This window comes from Schistocerca cancellata, chromosome 2 (assembly GCF_023864275.1).
Source record: "Schistocerca cancellata isolate TAMUIC-IGC-003103 chromosome 2, iqSchCanc2.1, whole genome shotgun sequence".
NCBI classification, from domain to species: domain Eukaryota; kingdom Metazoa; phylum Arthropoda; class Insecta; order Orthoptera; family Acrididae; genus Schistocerca; species Schistocerca cancellata.
This window is the reverse complement of record NC_064627.1, coordinates 936067381-936087095: the sequence shown is the minus strand read 5'-3', so window position 1 is coordinate 936087095 and position 19715 is coordinate 936067381. Positions and strand designations below refer to the sequence as shown.

At 37.8% G+C, this 19715-nt stretch overlaps 1 protein-coding gene across 1 annotated transcript in view; it reads left to right on the top strand.

The window, feature by feature from the left end:
• The window catches only part of LOC126162905 (transmembrane protein 18), a 29462-nt gene that overhangs the window by 5122 nt on the left and 4625 nt on the right, over positions 1-19715 (top strand). Inside the window, exon 3 of the mRNA XM_049919717.1 lies at positions 6027-6081. Coding sequence (XP_049775674.1) covers positions 6027-6081 — 55 coding nt within the window. The remainder of the gene's footprint in view (positions 1-6026; positions 6082-19715) is intronic.

The following is a 19715-nucleotide window of genomic DNA, read 5'->3' as shown; positions in this document are numbered from 1 at the left end:
TAATTAAACATGGAGGGCACAAATCTTAGTAGCTTCCTTTTCAACAATTTTCTTGTCTGTTTTGTAGAACCAACAGTTCCATGGGAGAGCCTCATTGGGATCCCCAGTACATTCCTCACTACAATCCTCACACTGTAATTCCAGTACACAATCTACACATACTAACCCCTGTCTGACTACCCTACAATAACATCCACTTTTATCATGTGTAGTAACACGGACTAAACACTGAAAAGTAGAACTGAATCACCTAACACACTTTAAACTACATGAAATATCGTTAGTTATGAGCCACAAAAATATTAGATCTACAGGTTAGCACCTCAGGTGTATGTTATAATGTAAAAGGTAGTTATTTCCACTTAAAACAAGAACTCTTCACTCACTTAACTGCAGAATGTGTTAATTAACTTACTCATGATAATACATAACTTTTAATCACTATTCATCCTCAACATTAGTTGACATTGAACAATGTTCAGCAAAATACGACCTACCAAACGTGGTATAAGTTTATGTGATAATTTAAGTACAGAACTTCAGACATAAATGTAACAAAGTGACAACACTGTCTTTGTTTTTGTACATATTTCAATAAAATATGCTTCACTCACTCACTTTTCCCTACAAATATTGTCTTTTTTTCGCTATTAACACAAACATAGCTACAGGGAGACACCAGTGCTGCCAACCTCAAGTACTATGTAGTTCAGATGCTGGTCAGGGGATCGAAATGGCACAGGTTGTGAAGCACAGATTATGGGTGACTCTGCTCTTGGCCACAGTGTGGTAAGGACAGCTGGTTGGTTGCTACACAAAAGTTTCAGCAGAGGTGGTATATAATATGACTAGTTTCACCAGTGGTCCTGCTTCTGATGGGATATTTGCTGGGTGACTGCATAAGACTGGCCTCATTCGTGGTTCTAGCACAGGTGCGTGACCCATAACACAAGGGGTTAAGAATAAGTTTGACTTAACAATGGGCTGGGTATTTTGTAGATTGTTTACTGGTGGAATATTTCTTAGGGAAGAAGTGTGAAGGATTTTTCTGTAGGATGTTCCTCATTTCCAGAATTGTTGATAAGTAGTCAAAGTTCTGGCAAGTGAGGCAACTAAATTTTTCCACTCCAAGGTGGTATTGGATAATGAGGGGAGTGCTCCTTCTCAGCATGTACATACAGGTGAAAGGAGGATTAAAGGCATGTCCCATACCATATCCACAAATGATGACACATTTCTACTCAGTGTGCTTGTTGCCTCTCCCTCACAGTTGGCACCAACCCCGTTGCGCCTTCCCTTTCCTTCCCATTCCTTCAATGCCTCCTTTTTTCCCCTCAACCACTCCAACTTGATCAACTCATCACCCCAGTTGAGATGTTGTGGCAGTGTAGCATATTCAGCCAATGATAGCGTGGCCATGCAGGTGGTGTTGTATTCTGTAGTTATTTCTATAAAATGACAATGTTTGGAAACTCAGCCACATCTTTTGTCTGATTTATATGCGTTCTGATCACTAGAGGCTCCTACTATATAGCAAATTGTTACTTTTATTCCTTGCTTCTTCTTATATTCCACCAAGGACATTCCAGTACCAAATTTATTTCACTATCTCTAATTTGTGAGTGTGCGGTGATCATGGTAGTAGTATTCCCGCATTTGAATACATTATTAGATTTGGAATTCAGTATTTTGATGTTCTGTCTCATGTATTCCATTTAAGACTGAACTACTCCATGAGAGACTTAATGGAAGGCTTAGATTCGTTTGTTGACTTTGCATTGGATCAAGATGCCAGAATCTGACTGTGGAAATTATAGTGAGCATCATACAAAGTCATACTTAAGAGTGTGTGAGTTCATATTAAATTTTTGATATCAGCTTTTCACAGAACATTTTTGTGAGAATTGTTTGCACTCCATTTTCCAGAACAGTAAGCTTGTTGCTGTAAACACTCAGCCTGCTGGGGAGATGTTTCTTTGCATATGTGTTGCTGAACATTTCTGCAATGTGTACTGTGCAGTTCCAACAAACTCTCCGTTTTCCATTAATGATTCAGCAGATAATAACTGTTATTTGAATATTCTTGGCTGGCATATTTTCTTATGTGCACTATAGAGCTTTAGGGAGCCTAAAAAAATAAAAGTTCTTTTGAATTATATGAAAATGTATAACGGCTTAGAGGCTGCAGATTGGAGCCATTTTTGACCCTCCGTGTGTAGCTTTTCTTCTCACGGAGAACATTGTTTATGATTTTCAATTATGTAATCTAGCTAAGTCATGAACCGAGTATCTTTGGGCCTGGAATGGTACAAAAATGTTGGAGAACTGAAGAAAATGCACTGATCATGACCTACAGCCCAGGATTTCAAGATATTCAGTGCAATTAGTGATTTGGCATTACGGTGGCAACCATACAAAGTTTTTAATCAAATGAGAGGCATTGAAACCATTCCAAAATTTGTAACCCAGAAAACTGTTGCCTGCTATTGAAGAACAAGAATGTTAAAAAAATTGAAGGAGATGACTGAAATTGACATGCACTTTCCCCTAAAGAAGACTTAAAACCATTGCTATCATCTTACTCCTCAAATGATCCTATCAGTACTGCATACAGTGAACGTTCATGGGAAGAACAGAGGTGGGTCATCCATAATGAATCAGTATCGTACTGACGATCATACTGAGAATAATACATCATTAATTACTTCAGCTAATGTAGTTAAATTTGAAAAATATTAATGAAGGACGTTGTACTTTTATTTGTTTTTGTCTGAGACATAATCATTGCCTGGAAGAGGAGGACGATGTAAAGACTGGAAGTTGTCTTCAAAAGCTCAAGTTGCCAATACACACTTGTATTGTCATATTGTGATATACCTCCAAGTATAGTCTGCCTGTAAACTGAAGAGTGAGCAAGTGAGTCCCCACTCTGCCAACCCAGTTACGTCACAAGGCGCTTCTACAGGCTGTTTCACAACATAGTACTGGCCCTGCCGCGTGTTTATTTTTAGACAAATACATCAAGACCATAAGGAATACAAAAAATGAAAACTTCACCCGAAACACAACATTATAGAGTAAATAATATTAACATAAGAACGGAGGTTGGGATTCTACTACAAACATAGAGCCAAATGCCTATTCATGTGAATGTAATGCAATCAATATGTAGAATTTAAGGCTTGTTCTTACTTTGTGTTTCTACTAAAAGGTAGAAGTTTTCTCTGAAAGACTGCATTGAAACTTTACAATTCTTGCTACACGAAGAGTGTTTAAAAAGTAAGCAGAAATTTATAATTTTGTGTGTTGTATTAGTCCGATTTGCACTACTTTTTTGTCACTGTCTTCGTAAACATGTATCAGAAGTATGTGTTCAGTGTTATCCATATGAGGTATTTACTCTGTTGTGAGCTGTCAAAAAGGTTACATGTGTTTTGTTAGCATCAACGATTATTTGTTTTGTATAAAAATAGATTAGAGAATCTGTATTAAATTTTGTTATAAGAATGGAATAAAGTGTATGAAATTTTTAGAAACGATAAATATTACTTTTGGTGAGCTTGTTATGAGTGAACCAAGAGCATACAAGTGGTATAAACATTTCAAAGCAGGTGTTAAAGGACAGTGGTTTTACAAGCATGGATGAGATTAAACATCCACAGTTAAGAGACCTATAAACTATCATGAAGAAACAGTTCCTAAAGTGTTTCGGGAGTTGGAAAAAGCACTGGCATGTGTGTTTATTGTGTAATGGGGAATATTTTGTAGAGGATAACATTGCTGTAGATTAACAAATAAACTTCTTACTAAAAAATGATATGTGAACGCACCTCATATGTCAAGCTTTTTGCTTAGAAGTCTAGAATCGGTGTACGTGTTTCGAAGGAAATTTCAGCAGTGCTTAGAATAGCTATAGCGCACATGTTTTAAGCGATATGTCTTCGAATCAGGTGGATAGTGATTGAGATCGAGATTTAGTGTTCCATAAGCATCAAAGGTTTTACGTGATTTTGAAATTTTCTATAATGGTGGGTTTCCTCCCTAAATTATTCGTTTTCCTTCATCGCAATTCCAGTAAACCATGCGACTTATTTTTGCGTTTCTTCCTTATGAGTCCTATTGGGCGAGGCTGACGTTTGCATAAGTTGCATCCCTTTGATTGGGACTGGTAATATTAGCTGACAGTTCTTTTTGGGACACCTCTTTAATACACGTAATAACATTAGAGGCAATCAAATGCTCGTTACTCCGCAAATACCTCCTCTTCTTCGTTTTCTGCAGATTTTCTTGCAATGCTAGATGATTATCCATCACTTCCGGATATCGAAGTATATCAGTAAGTATACAAAGTTAACTGACTGACACTGGTAACTAGGATCCCACAAACAGAAACTACGTATACCACTGCACGCCGATCTACGCCGCTAGACAGCTAACGGGCAACAGATTTTGGGCGCCCCTGTAGGCCGGAGGCAGTGTTCTTCTGAGAAAGGCCACTTCCCCCACCAAAAGCGCTACTCACTCTTGAGTTTACAGACAGACTGTAGTAGTACAGGCTTTCTTGAAATGGAAGAAAGTATCTATAGAGCATTAGCATTATCTATTTTTATTGGTTGAAGGGTAACATTATTGACAGCTGAATGGTGCTTTCAGAGCTCACACTCGGAAGTATCTGAACTCAAGCTAGACCAAGCAGTTAGTTGGGAAAATGCTATGATAGCTACTGGAAATTGCATTATTCTTTCCTGGTTTGAGGGATTGTATGAAACTTGCCTCCCATCCGTGAGTCAGGAAGGGAGGAGAATCTCTTTCCTGTTTCTTCCCACCACCAATAGTTTAATGCACAGGCAAGGTGGTCTTCTTTGTGCTTACATATAGATCACCTACAAAAAGATTTCTTGATTTCTATTATAGGGTTCAAAGCATTAATAAAATACTGATGTAGGAGTGCTCTTCGAAGCTTTATCAACATAAGAAATGTTGTGTTGGATGGTGTCCCTGGGACTTCCATATTTTTATGGACTCCTGCTGATGACATCAGTAGGGCACAAATGCGCCTCACAAACATTAGTGTGCAGATGCCAAGAAACAGCCTTTAGCTCCAGCACACAGACAACAGCACACTCTGTTGGAAGATTGGAAGATACTTACTTAGTTATGACAGCAGGCTGGGCGAAGGAGGGGGGGGGGGGGGGGGTGAAGAAACATCAGTTTCCAATTACTGATGTTTCCCCATGACAAATGCCACTGCACTTCACAGTCAGTCATTATCACCACAGTTACTCCATTGAAAGACTTGCATATGTGTTGACGCAATAGCTATTTCATTGTTCAGTAGATAGTTTTTAAAAATCTCTTTGACAGAGGTAGTGAAATCTATGAAAACATACTTGTGCAGATATTTCTATGTCTGTACTGGAACAATGTTAAAGAGAAAATGATATGATCTCTTCAAGAGCAGAAAAGGTCTGATGAATATTATTTCGTAATGAAGACTTTTCCGTGGGATGAACTAATCTTATTTAGAAATGCTCAGGAAAGAAGTGATACAGTTGCATTTTGGAAGACAATCTTGAATTGCATAAAATATTGAGGAACACCCGTACTTCATTAAGCCTTTTGAAAGAATGACATTGCAGTGTAACTAGACACATAAAGTATTTATGTGGTTTGACAGTAAATTGTACAAACACACTAATTTCAAAATGAAATTACCAACTCTGGCTGTCATCAGCCATTGACAATGTGATTTCTGCAGTGTTGGGAATGAACCATCTGTTTTACGATCTGATGTTAGCTGATAACTCTGAAAAAGGTAATTTCATTTTGAAATTAGAATGGTTCTGCTGGACAATAAATTATCTTCAAATTCATTAAGATCTTTCTTGTTTACCACTTACATAGAAATATGGTTGCTTTGCTATTCATTCAGCCTGGCTCTATTGAAGTCTTGTTATTTATTTTATGTATATATTTATATGTATGTGTAGAAACATGCATGGTGTATATGTGTTGTATATTTTCAGTGTTGTTGGTGTACTTCTCAGAGAATATAAATGAAATCGCTGCTAGCAAATGGAAGTAAGTAAAATGACATTGAGTATTCTACATTTACTATAAATAAGCAGCAAAACTGACCTCAAGCTGCTAAAGTGAATCAAATTGAAAGGCTTGCACACCTGGTCAAGTTTATACATGTCTGGAAAAATATGAATTGTCTTGTTGTGAGAGAGATTATGTGAAACAACAGATATTCTCGCAGATAAATACTGAATCAGATGCGGAAAAAAAAAATAAAATAAAAATAAAGAAATGAGAAAGTTACAGGGAGGAAAGAAGTATGAAACCACAGAATACACAATGATGATAGAGAGAGGGGGGTCCGGGGGGGGGGGGGGGCAGAGTATAGTGTGGCAGAGGGAACATGAGTGCATTTATTCTTGTAGTATTACATTCTAGAATTGTGTTTCTGACACTGACTAGGTAACAGCTTGGCAGTTGATGTTAATATGAACTCCATTATGGACAAGCTTCATCCTGCATAAAAACCGTCCTGATTCATTTTCTCCATTGTTTGTAGAAATCAGATGAAATAAATATCTGGAGTGTTCCTCCTTCAAGACCATGATAAACTTAGTTTTCAGAGTGATTTACTTTTTAATTTCTAATTGCGTATTATAGGACATTAGACCTCTACATTCCTGCCTGTCTTTCAACCTAACTGAATAGAATAGTTTAGGTGTTGCTCAAGTAAACTCCTTAAATTGGATGATCAAAAAGTCTTTACTAAAAAGGAAAAAAAAAGAAATTACTTCATTTTTAATCAAATAAAATTTAAATTTCAGTAGAGTTTCCTTACATTCCTACCTGTCTTCCAACCTAACTGAATAGAATAGTTTAGGTGTTGTTCAAGTAAACTCCTTAAATTGGATGATTGAAAAGTTTTTACTAAAAAGGAAAAAAAAGAAATTACTTCATTTTTAATCAAATAAAATTTAGATTTCAGTAGAGTTTCCTTTTTCTACAAGAAAAATGATGTAGCATTTTCCAAGACTTTTCAGTTCCTCACAGAAATAATTTTTATTTAAATCAGGAAAATATCGCCTGAAGAATTGAGTGAATGCTTGGACAATGGTACATTTTGGAACTCCTTAAGGACCAATATGCCAAAGACTTTTTGGTTACCTTTTACTGCTTTTGGGGGTCAAAAATAAGTACTTTTTATTTCCTTCTTTCTTCATCCATTTAACTATATTTACTGTTTTCCAATTTAAATGCTATAAATATTTAAGTCACAAGACTACACCATCAAGTACAAAAATTTGAGAATTGAAATATGTCCACTATGGTAAAGATGGTACGACAAGTTGAGAAAGAGAGAGAGGGATATAGATACGTGTGTATGATAAACCCCTTCCCTCAAAAATATTTATCTATCAGGTCTCCTCTGTGTTACCAGGCCAGATGACGTGTCACTGATCTCATTTTTACTAAGATTGCAGTACGTGCAAGGCACTTGCTTCCACCGCCCTGAGTGGAATGCATAAGTTCTAATAAATGTTCACCAATGTACAGTCTTCTATTGTTGTTCTCCCCTGTGCAGAGAACAGCATGTAGGTCATGAATCAGTTATCTTGAGGCTGTAAGAAACTCTTAGCGAGGAACTGTTATTTTAGAAATAATTAAATTTCCAATCAGTTTGTTTACACGGGATGCCACTCGCTTTTTAGTAGCAGAATATGAGAAACTGCATAACTACATTCCACTTTAAAGTCACAAATAATTTCTATTCTTCAACAAATTAATGAACTGCGTGTTTCCATAATTATTCTCAACTATATGTTCAACTAACCAAATGTTAATAATAAAGTTGTAACCTGATGCCAGCTGTGACAGACAACATGTCTGTCCTCCAGCACTGCTGAACCAGCTCTAATCTTGCAGCCATACCACTTTGCGCGCCATTAAAGTTAGACGCAATCTGAGGATCACTGAAGTGCATTGTTGTCCTTTTCATTTAACAATTGTTTATTATTTTGCTTGTTGTTAATACTTGTGAAATAATGGAATGATAACATGCTATTGAGACATGCTTTGAATATGAAATGCAAGTAAATTTGCTGTTTACTTTGTATAATATTAATAACAGAAGATTATCTTTTTGGCATGCAGCTTCTGAATGCACTAGCCAATCATGGAGGAGGACCACAGTTTAGGTGGTCTTTCTCACAATACCCATACTGAACAAACCCCCTGTCATCAGTACCTCACACCACATTACATCATCTTGCCATTGCTGCCTTCTCAGTTGCTCTAAGAAGAGATTCTTGTTGTCAAATAAGATGGCTGTAAAGCCAGAAATATTTCATATCCTCCTCCTCCTCCTCCTCAGATTTCCAGAAATTGGGATGTTCCCACAGACAACAATCAAATTTGGAAATAAATACATTTTTACTCAAATTTTTATAAACTTTTCAGTTATCATCTCTCAAGAGCCATACCATTCTACTATATTTGTAGCTTGTTATTGTTTTTCAAAACTTGAATCTACCCTTTATTTTTTCATTTTCAGTTTATTAATCAACTTGTGTAATCATAGGCTACATTATTTTGTGGTTAGAAAAAACTAATAAATTTGTGTACCACATTACATCCCAAAATCATTTATCGTTAGTTACACTTTCTATACTAATTACATCAGTCTTTAAATAGTAAATATTTTCAAAGTAGCATCATTCTGTGACTTTATGTTGTTGACAGTCTTTTGTCAATTTACAGTCTATCATTTCTGCTAGAATACAGCAGTCCATTAACTCCTAACCAAGTTTCAGCCATAAATTTTTATACTGCTGTCATACTACTACCAGCACACTGCCGTCCATTAAATTCAACAAAGTATTTCTCATAAGAAGTTAAAACTACTATATCACTACTATTGATGCATTGCTGTCCTTTCAATTCAATGAAACCTTCTAAACACTTTTCCTCATCATTATGTCAGCACCATGTCGTTCTGCACTTATTTATATGAATGCGTCATACAAATAAAATGAACACAACACCTGTACAATTCATGAATACGTGGAGATGGAAGAACATTACACTCACACCTTTCACCAGAACATAAGTAAGCAGCCCACAACAGCAAAGCATATTGATGATTCTGTTGTCTATGATGTGGTCTTGCATTGTGAAATACCAGACTTTCCAAAGTGATGTTGAGTTCAACAACTGTCACTCCATTCTCCCATCTCCATCCTCAGCAAGCAGCAGTACGATTCCATGAAACAATACAAAATGCCTTAAATTAGTTTCCTAATAATTTTAAACAAATTTTTAAATAAGTATGTTTCCATACATTATTACAATGTGAATACATAATATGCAGTGCTTTGTTTTGATTTTTGGAGTTATAAACAATGCCAGTGTTCACATCGTACTACAACAGTGATTCATCAATGTTTTTGTTTTCGACACAAGTGTAGCTATGTACAGCTGGGGCATAGCCCTTCACCATATGTTACTGACCCACTTTGCTAATGACTCATGCCGCTAGCCGGCATCATCTGCTATGCTCTTTAAATCTTAACTACAGAGGCTTACAATTGTGATTCACAGATACATTGAGAGAACATTTTTAGAGTCTTGCTTCAAGCAAAATACACAAGCACTCATTTGCCAAATAGTTTGCTTCATTCCACAGTATGAGGTATTGTTCCTTCTACACTTGTGTGTCATTGATGCTACAAACAGCACCAGTGGAACTCTATTCATGTGATGACTGTCTGTTTTCTACTGACTTTCATAAACGAGCATTATGTGACTTTGTAATAGTAGGAGCTAATTAACTTATTCTTAGCGTGATCTTTACTCCTTATTCCTTTCATATTTAGGACCAGTGTGTGTTTGGCTTTCTGTCCTTCATATTACATGGCCTTCTATTTAAACCTTATTTGTTACGTTTATGTCTTTTATGAGATTTCCATGTCAGAGATGTGTCCTATGTCGACAATATATCTACTTCCTTTTACTTCATAGAATAGTTGGCAGAAACCACTTTGCCCATAAGTACTACTTAATGGCTAACTTACCTGCCGCCTTTTGCTTTTCTTCCCTCCCTCTTCATAAATGATCAGCTGACCTTCAGGAGCCATTGTTTTGCTTTCCTGTTGTTAAATTATTTTCAGACATAAGGTCTCTGTATCACTGTTATAAACATTTAAAAATTGTTCCACTACATACTGTATCCCCCACTGCACACTGTACACCTTGCAGCATTGTTCCCAGTCCTGGAGAAACATCGATCTACTGCTTCAGAAGTTCTGATTGGAGCTGTATGGCAGTGCTGGTGGATCCTTTCATACTGGTGGTGTTTTCACTATGATGAACGTTGAAGTAATCTGTCCCATTGAAGATTCACTGTTGTTGAGTGGACCTTCAAATTCCTCGATTGAGAAGTCCTCATCGCTGATATGCACCTCAGGACTGTAGTAGAGCTTTATATGGAAGACTTGGATGGTGTCTACGTGCTTATGTCTTCTTGAACGGTTATAATCCTCAGGTTTGTATGTGATGTCCAACAAGTGATGGAGAATATGATACAACCAGATTTTATTAACTTTATTAACAGTGCTTTATTAACTTTTCTAAGAATCCAACTTTCTACACAGGCATAAAAATCCATATTAAGTCTGCAGGGCTGTATTTCACTGGCCAGTGCTTGTTGTTGTAGTGCTCGTGATCTTTCTCCTTGGCATCCAGAGTGTATATACTAGCCATCTGTTTTGCTTCTTCAGTCTTGGTGACGAGGTGCTTCACATATTTCTTCAGAGTATTGCACACTTGAAATAGGAACAGTGTATCCATTGTCACTTCGGCCTCACCAGAAAGATCTGTATGAAGCCCGTAGTGTCTCGCTTTGATGTGTTGTATACAAAGGCCATGAGCAGCAATATTATAATCCGGTCTCTCAGTTAGACATCAGCATAAATTGAGAACCTCTTATTAAAGCGTACTATGAAGACGTACATCTGTGGGAGGTAGATAGAGCCCTGCAAGCTCATGGTCTGTACGCGACTGCAGTGTGTGTGACAGAGCATGAATACACATTGCAAATTTTGGCAGAAATTGTGATGACTGACGCTGCCTCTGATTGAGTGAGCAGTAGTCAACAGTGATGCGGATGTCGCGCTTGTCCACAGCCACGTGGATGTCGTGCACTCACTCTCACTTGCTATGAATTTGCAGTGTGCACCGCATGCACAATGTGCTCCTTTACACCAGAGTTAGGCAAAATTTCTGCGACTAACAAATAACACCTACTGATAGAAATTATTGTTCATTATTAGTGAATAACTAGTGAAATATTTATTCAAAATGTTATTGTTGTAGGAGAGCTCTTGTAGAACGTAAATACTTTTGGCTTAATTGAGACCACTCACCAAAAGTAGAAGCGTCAAATTGAAAATAAGCACACAAAAGAAAGAAAACTTGCTAGCCCACACACACACACACACACACACACACACACACACACACACACACACACACACACACAGGTAGACTAGTTTTCACAATCAGTGACTGCCTGCCATAAAATAGCGTTGGTACTGTTATTCTAGCTGACTCTGTATAGGTGTGTGTGTGTGTGTGTGTGTGTGTGTGTGTGTGTGTGTGTGTGTGTGTGTGTGTGTGTGTGTGCGCGCGCGCGCGCATCTCGGTACTTCTGTTTTTCGGTGGGTGGTCTCCTTCAATCTAAAAGTACATTCAAAACATTATTTATGTGAATAAAGGCAATTATTCATCACCTATGAATAAAAAAAAAACCTCATGAGTAATAGATAAATTTGAAATTCAGGGATGTTTATTGCTCCAGTTATTTGTCTTTTACTGAACAGACGTACATTTTGTTGCTACTGAATTAGTTTTCTGAACGACTGTTTTCAAACACCTCATCAGGAGGTATATTTGGGTTTCAAAGATGTGTCATTGTGACTTATTAAACAAAATGTGTTGTACATTGTCAAAGAGGATATTGGTGTGTTATATCTCCTGAAATCATGTTTATTTAAGGTTAATGATATAAAACTTTGAAATCTCAATTTTCTTTGCCAAAAACTGAGAAATCATCTACTCCCCTGTATTCTTGTTGTGATTGCAATTTGGCTTCAACTCCCAGTTTGTTCTTGTGATTTTCTGTTAAGGTTTTTGTGATAGCCTAGCTTTTGTGCAATGAGTTGATGTAATAAACTTCATTGAATTTGTGGAAAATCAAACAAGAGCTCTGTCATTGTGAATCAGTAGTTTTCTTGAATTTCTCATTGACCTCCACAACCAGTTCATCAGTCACAATGCTTCATTGTCCACTTCACTCTTCATTGTGAACATTAGTTCATCCACTTTGAAACCTAATGGGCCATCGGTGCACTCCGCTTTCAATGATTGTTATTTCCGTACGTTTCACAAACATGTTGGTAAATTCCAATCGAGGGGTGAATGGTTTTTTGTCAATGAAAACCGTATTACTGACTGCATTTCACAACCCTTGATATTTTCAATTTTGGGGCACATTTCAAACTTTTATTATGAAATAACAGGAAATGACATGAACCAAGTGTTGGCACGGGTGAATGCTGGCTGAACAGACAAATGCTCGGACAGCAGTATTGCTGCTCTAGTCCCGCCCATCGTCACTGCATGCCAAAACTTAACCTGCTTTCTGGATAGTCCTTGTATGAGAACCAAGAAAATTTTTCACAACATGAATGTGCCAAGAAGTCAGAATACGCAAGTGATGTTATTTTTGTATATCAGAATGGACGCCATTTTGATTCACTAGGTTTCCCAAGAGTTTTATTTCTTGTGTGCCAGAGGCACTTATTCAGATACAGGCAGAGACATGCAGTCTGAACATGCTTCTATACAGTTGTCAAGTGGCTTAGATGTCCGTCAAATGTATTAAAAAAAATAACAAATGTGATCCAGACTCAAGAGGTGACTGGTGCATTACACGATCCAAATGGCATAACTTTGAACTCATAAATGCCAGCAGGAGCTACAAAGAAAGTCTTTTACCTGTCAATCTCGATTTGCCAATAGTTGCAGGTTCATAGTTGAGAAATACTTTGTTCCTCTTAAGCAGTCTATGGTGTCATCATTCCACGATTTTGTTCAATTGTCAGTAGTTGACACAGAAATTCCATGTGCCATCTTTTTTCACAAGAGCCACAGGAGAAGACCAGGGACTCTCTGAATGTGCAGAGTGTCTTCTCCACTTCCTCCCTGATTCTCCATTGTTCAGCAGGTTAACAATGCATAAAATTTGTTATAGCCTAGCTTCTATGCAATGATTTGATGCAATAAACTTGCTGGGTACTTGATGAATTGGCGCATGACCACCAGTGTTGTTATGGTATATTACCATGGGCCACTTGGGCTGTCATTTCTGTGTTCTGAATTTGAAAGTACCTGAAAATTGGTACAGAATGGCTGACATTTGCCAGCGTTGTTCCTCATTCAGGTCCAATGCTATTGGCAGTTCAATAGCATCTTCCTCCCTTGTGTTTTCTTTAATGGTGGCACAACACAATTATTTGTTGATGTCATTCAGCAGTTCTTCCTGAACAGCTTCGGCTATCCTGTGCACATGCCACCTTACCCAGATACAATATTTATGATTGTCACTAGCACATAGATTTCCTTTGTGAGTCTGAGTAGCTTTTGTAATCAAAAAAAGGTTCACAGTTAAATTGAGCATCAAGCTTGACAACTGGACTGTGTCTTGGTCATGACAGCAGGCTGAAGGATTTTCATCGGCTTCTCCTCGATAGGTGATCACCTCACTTAGTTTTCCTGAATCCGGCAGCTAGGCAAGCAAATCCAACAAAAGCTTCACAGTTTAATTGAGCATTGCTAAGTGAGCAATTTGTACATCTATATGACAGCAGAGAACATCTATGGCATGTTGGAGAGCAACCTCGTCCAAGGTACAGCCATAGGTTTTGTCCCATAGGTTGACTATAATCATCTGCAGTTGACTGGTGGGAACAGAACTAGTGTGATGCTATACATCTGGCAGCTTAGTGGTAATTGAAAACACATCTTTTCTCTCTGTGTTACTGTATAGCACGTCCAGGTCATCAACCATGGAAACATACCAGTGTGTTGTACTCAGTCTTCAAAATTTTTGTGCTTCTGAGGGGTTGTACTTGCATTTGACAGGCTCTGGGTTGCCATTTGACAGTTGCAGCATATGTTTGACCTGGCTTAGTCCATTCTTTCTGGCATGCTCGAATGGTGGCGTAGCTTAATGCTAAAGATAAATACACCTCTTCTTCAACATTCTCTACTACCTCTTGACATAGGGGGTCGACATTCTTGATAGCTAGCTTTTGCTTAATATGTTCGACAGTTCTGGCTGCCATAATATGGTCTCTCTCTCCTCTTACAACCTGGCATACGAGGGATGCGAGGTGATAGTGGTCATACACAACTTCCTTAGGGATCATATTTGGGAGCTGGTCATACCTCCTTTGTCTGACTCTTTTTCTGTTGCATGTCCTCTATGATAAAGCACCACTTGATGATTTCCTCAGTTGTAGTGACAGTCTTTACAAGAAGAGCTTGGTACATGCCTTCTGTGACTCCATTCATTAAGTGTAATGTATTGTCAGCTTCTGTCATATGTGTATTCACAGTGTAGCATAGGGCCAAAGCATTCTGTATGTAGGACTGACATTTCCCCTTTATGTTGGGCACTGTTCTTTATTTGTTTTTCCACTAAGCAGATTTGCTGCTGATTTTCACCAAATGTTTTCTTCAGTTCAGCCTGGAACTCAGCTCAGATATTGAACTTCTCTTCATTGTTCTCAAGCCAGCCCTGGGCTGACAAGCAGACTGTGTATGTGTATGTGCGGATGGATATATGTGTGTGTGTGTGTGGGGGGGGGGGGGGGGGGGGGCGCGAGTGTATACCTGTCCTTTTTTGCCCCTAGGGTGTCTTTCCGCTCCCAGGATTGGAATGACTCCTTACCCTCTCCCTTAAAATCTACATCCTTTCGTCTTTCCCTCTCCTTCCCTCTTTCCTGATGAAGCAACTGTTTGTTGCAAAAGCTTGAATTTTGTGTGTATGTTTGTGTGTCTATCGACATGCCAGCGCTTTTGTTTGGTCAGTCTCATCATCTTTGTTTTTAGATATATCTACATTTGAACATAGACACAACATATAAATATATATGCTGCTACGCCGGTGTCAGTCTCATGAAAATCTGAGGTGTACTGCCATGTCATCTTACAAAGCACTTTAAAAAAAATAAAAATACTAAAATATCTGACTTTTTGGCCATGCTGTAATGGCCTTCCTCAGGTGAAGAATGTGTGCCCTGAAGATGGCTGCTGCAACATGCCTGAAAAATCAGTTATTTTAGTATTTCACCATTTTCAGTATTTAGTAAAATTATTTGGCTGTACACCCAGAAAGATTATAATGATGTAGATACAGCACTTTCCTCTCTCCCTCTTCTAGCTGGCAATGCAGCCTACGTTTTCTGAAGCAAATGTTCCAATAAATATGGTGCATTTTCATGAAGATGTACTTCTTCAATGCCATTCTAAATGCACTTTCAGCTGTTTTTATTTTTCTGCATAACTTGCATTAAAAATTATTTGGAGAATGTATCATTAATAGCTTGAGAAGTAGGATGCTTCATATACTAGAGAATAATACAGAAAAGGTATATTATTCTCACCAGATATTAATATGAAGGCCTAATGTATTATCCAGTGTTTGATCGATGAAGTGTGAATAATTATTTTGTCAGTATACCATCCATCATAATCAGTTTGATCATAGTAAATAATACATTAGCTTTGCAACAGACCATTTACACAGTTGAGTGATATTTTTTAACTGAAGTAAGTTGCACTGCTGTTCACCAATTTTTCAACTCGGGCATGCTTGCCACTCATTGCACCAACACAGTTCAGAACAGTGTGGAACATGAAAGTTGTACTAATTTGCTGTGTGTAAATCAACACTTTCTTACCTCAAAGTGATTAAAGTTAATTCATCTGCAATAAATAGACTCTCACATTTGTACTACACTGCGTTACAGCTGGAAAAATGAACTGTATTATATCATTGTAGCTATTCAATGAAGGCTTTAATGACTGAAAATCTTAGTTGCTGGTGAATCTTCTGGCCTGTATGGTTGTGGCCCATGAAACATATTCATTTCCAACCTCTGAAGATATCCACTGCAGCTTTGGATGAAACGTTAGAAACAGGGAAGTTTAATGGACCATGATCATACAAGTCAGAAGATCCACCAGCAGCACTGTAGCTAAGTGTAGTCATATTACAAAGTGCTGATAATTCATATTCCAGCTCTTCACTGCTTCAAATATTCTGCAGCTTACATTTTTTTGGAGAAATGACTGAACCAAAAGTCATATTTGTTTTTTTTACACGCTTGTAATAGTAATAAATACTATAAATTCCTTTCACCTTCACTCAGTGTACCAAGTGTAACAAAAAGATTCTTGAGGGGAATAACAAGTGTTACCTTGTGTACTTCCATCCCGTCCGAGTCGTGCTGTGTGTGAAACTGTATTGCCATGCAGTCAGTAACCACTCAGTGATTTGTCCCTTTTGAGTAGCTGCGTGTCTAGACAGCCTTAGTGAGTGCTTTGAGCATGCTCTTGATGATGTTTGTCTGAACTACTAGTGATTGAGAGCCTCACGGTTATTGTAAACTACACAATGTTGTCACAAAATATCTTATTATTACATTAATTGAGTAAATGTGACTGTGAAGTTATACTTATGCACTCAATCCTTAGCTGACTCATTATTTCTGTTCCTCTCTGTGTGTCATTATTAGTAACATCAAATTCTACTTTGAACACACATCAGATGCACTCAATAACATTTGGCTACTGAGTCATTATCCACACCATGCTGTTTGAGAATTATTTAAATTTATTTTTGTAGAAAGTCTTTTGCATTTGTGACTGTAATATTACTGTTTGACTGAAAGAATTTAATCAAGTGCATATTTGACCTGCATACAATTCCACCATTGTGTTTCTTGACTGGATGTTGATATTCCCTGGCCACATATGATGTTTAAACACATATCCTACTTGTATCTTTTCTTGTGTTGACTCAGAATAAAGAAATATAAATTTTGGCCAACAATTACTTTAGTCCAGCTGGCAGGTACTCCAAAAGGGGGACGGGGTTGCTTACAAAAGTCCTAATTTTCTGAGCTTTTAGTATGTTGTATTTAGGTGATCAAGAACCATGTTCTAACTTGAGAGAAACCGAAAAACTGTGACATCAGTTTTTTCTCTATAATTTTTTTACTTACTTTCTATGATAAAAATCATTCGTACCTTTCTTTTAGAACATTAGATTGCTAAAATTTGCACTGATTAAACGTCTTCCTGTACTACATACTTACCAAAATAGAGAGCTTCAAAAAAATGGAAAATTTCTCAAATCATTAAAAACATCCTGCAAAACATGCACCTTTCATCATCATAACGTTAATTTTACAATGTTCTTAAAAGCAGGGTGGTACATGCCTCATGCAGGCAACATATATCAACCTCCCTTACCACTCAACTTAAGTGGCCAGGTGGTTTGATGATCTTGGAAGATTCTAAGTGGTTGTTACCCTTGATCCTCCTGCCACCACCCTCCATCACTGCCTGAGCTATTGTTGACAGTGTTACTTCTTCACATAGTATTTTGGTCCTACTGCTACACTATGGCTTCAGTACTTCAGCATGTGTACCCTGATGAAATACATCACTTTTACTATTCTACTCTTCAAGGTAGAAACACAGTATGATTATTCGCACATGTGGTAACAAGGAGACTGAGAGAATGAAACAGGTGGTTCTAGTGCTGACTGACAGTAGAGATCATGATTTGAATAATAACTAACACAAGTATAGAGCATGGTCAAGTCATCTGAGCATATGCTACAATCTAGGGAAAGTCCAATTCACAAAACGTTAATCATGCAAGGTCAAAAGGCTATGCTGTCTAGTGGCACAGTGACTGACAAGAGACTGGCCGCAATTGCTGGGCTGAGGTATATGGGTAAACACTCTTCAGAGGGCGGTGCCACCTCGTGTATTTGCCACAGTGGTTGTATACCACAGCTGTCACCTGGAGCCCAGGTATCTCGGACATGTTCTATCTATCAGGACTTAGGGTAGGCATTTATATCGGGACTTGGGGTAGGCAGGGAATCCGAATGACCCTTGGATACTAAATCATGAAAGTGTAATGGATGTGATATTGGAACCTGCACGTCAAGTGTATCACAGAAGTTATTCCCTACTTTCAAGCAGATCATCTGAACTACGTTAAAGAGTGAATATGTGCTCTACAAGGACATGATCAGTCTAAAAGGCAAAATCAGTATTCAGGGTTTTCACAGTTTCATTGCTGAATGCTGTTTCACTGTTCACTGTACTGGAAAATTTTGATCGAGAAGGCATGTCCATAGAGCAAGTCCTAAGGATGAGGACACAGATTTATGGACGACTGTCCCATTGTACTGTATAATGGATAGTGTGTTGTCTCGGTGTACTTTGAGTATGCTATGCCTCTAGCACTTTCATAAACAAACTGAAGTGTGTTAAGCAACATCTGAACATCATTTAGATATGAGGCCTTCCTGTATAACCAGCACACTCTGAACATTCAGTGTTCCTTGAGACTAAGGAACTAGTGTTACTTAGTACAGGAACAGTTGCTCATGAAGAGGTGAACTGTTATTTATCTCGAATTATTGGCATTGTAACTGCACAAAGGAAACAGTTTGAGAAAAATATGAAGGTGTAAAATCAAATAAAAGAGACAAGTTGTTATCCTAGTATTAGTTTTGTGTGTCCTGAAAATTGCAAACAAAAAAGTTACATTTGATTCTTTGGCAACTGTGACCAGTCTCTTGCACTTCTCTTCCAGTGAGTTTGCATTGGTAAGCAATCTGATGATAACCTGAGAGAATTGTTCAGATTTTAGTTTGCTCCTGTTCCAATGCATCTTCACTGAGGATAGTCTCTGCAAGGGCACAAAGTCAATGTATGCAGCATTCACTCTGATACAAGAAAACATGGACCTCTGGATGAGAAATTGTGCTGTAATTGATAGTGGATATCTTGAAGTTGTGTGAAGTACAAATATGCCAGCAATGTTGAGTCAGTATTAAAGATCAGTGTAGATTATGTCCAAAAATACTTTGGATGTAATGCCGTAGTAGTTTTCGATGGGTGTCCTAAAGACATCCAATACCAAAGTACCAGACACTATTGCACTTATCCACAAAATCAGTCTTCCTCACAAAAACAGCTTTTACAATCTCACAGAAAACCTTTTTATCAAACACCAACAACAAAAGAAACTATTTCAGTGCTGATGACTGAAATGGCAGAAGCAAAGGGCCGACAACATCAGACTCTTCTGAAAATAAAATATATTTCCAGAAGAGTGTTCTGCATTTGTCAAATGCATGTTCAATCCACAGGATATTGTTTCCTTTCTTGCAGAAAGCAGAGGTGACACTACTTCAGTCCCCTTTGCACAAGAGAAGAAAGTCAGCACCTTCATGAGGAAAGCCCTTTCAAACAGCGAAATGCAATAACATACCAAACTATTGAAGCAGGAGCTTTCTTGTGACATTGTATATGATGGAGACATG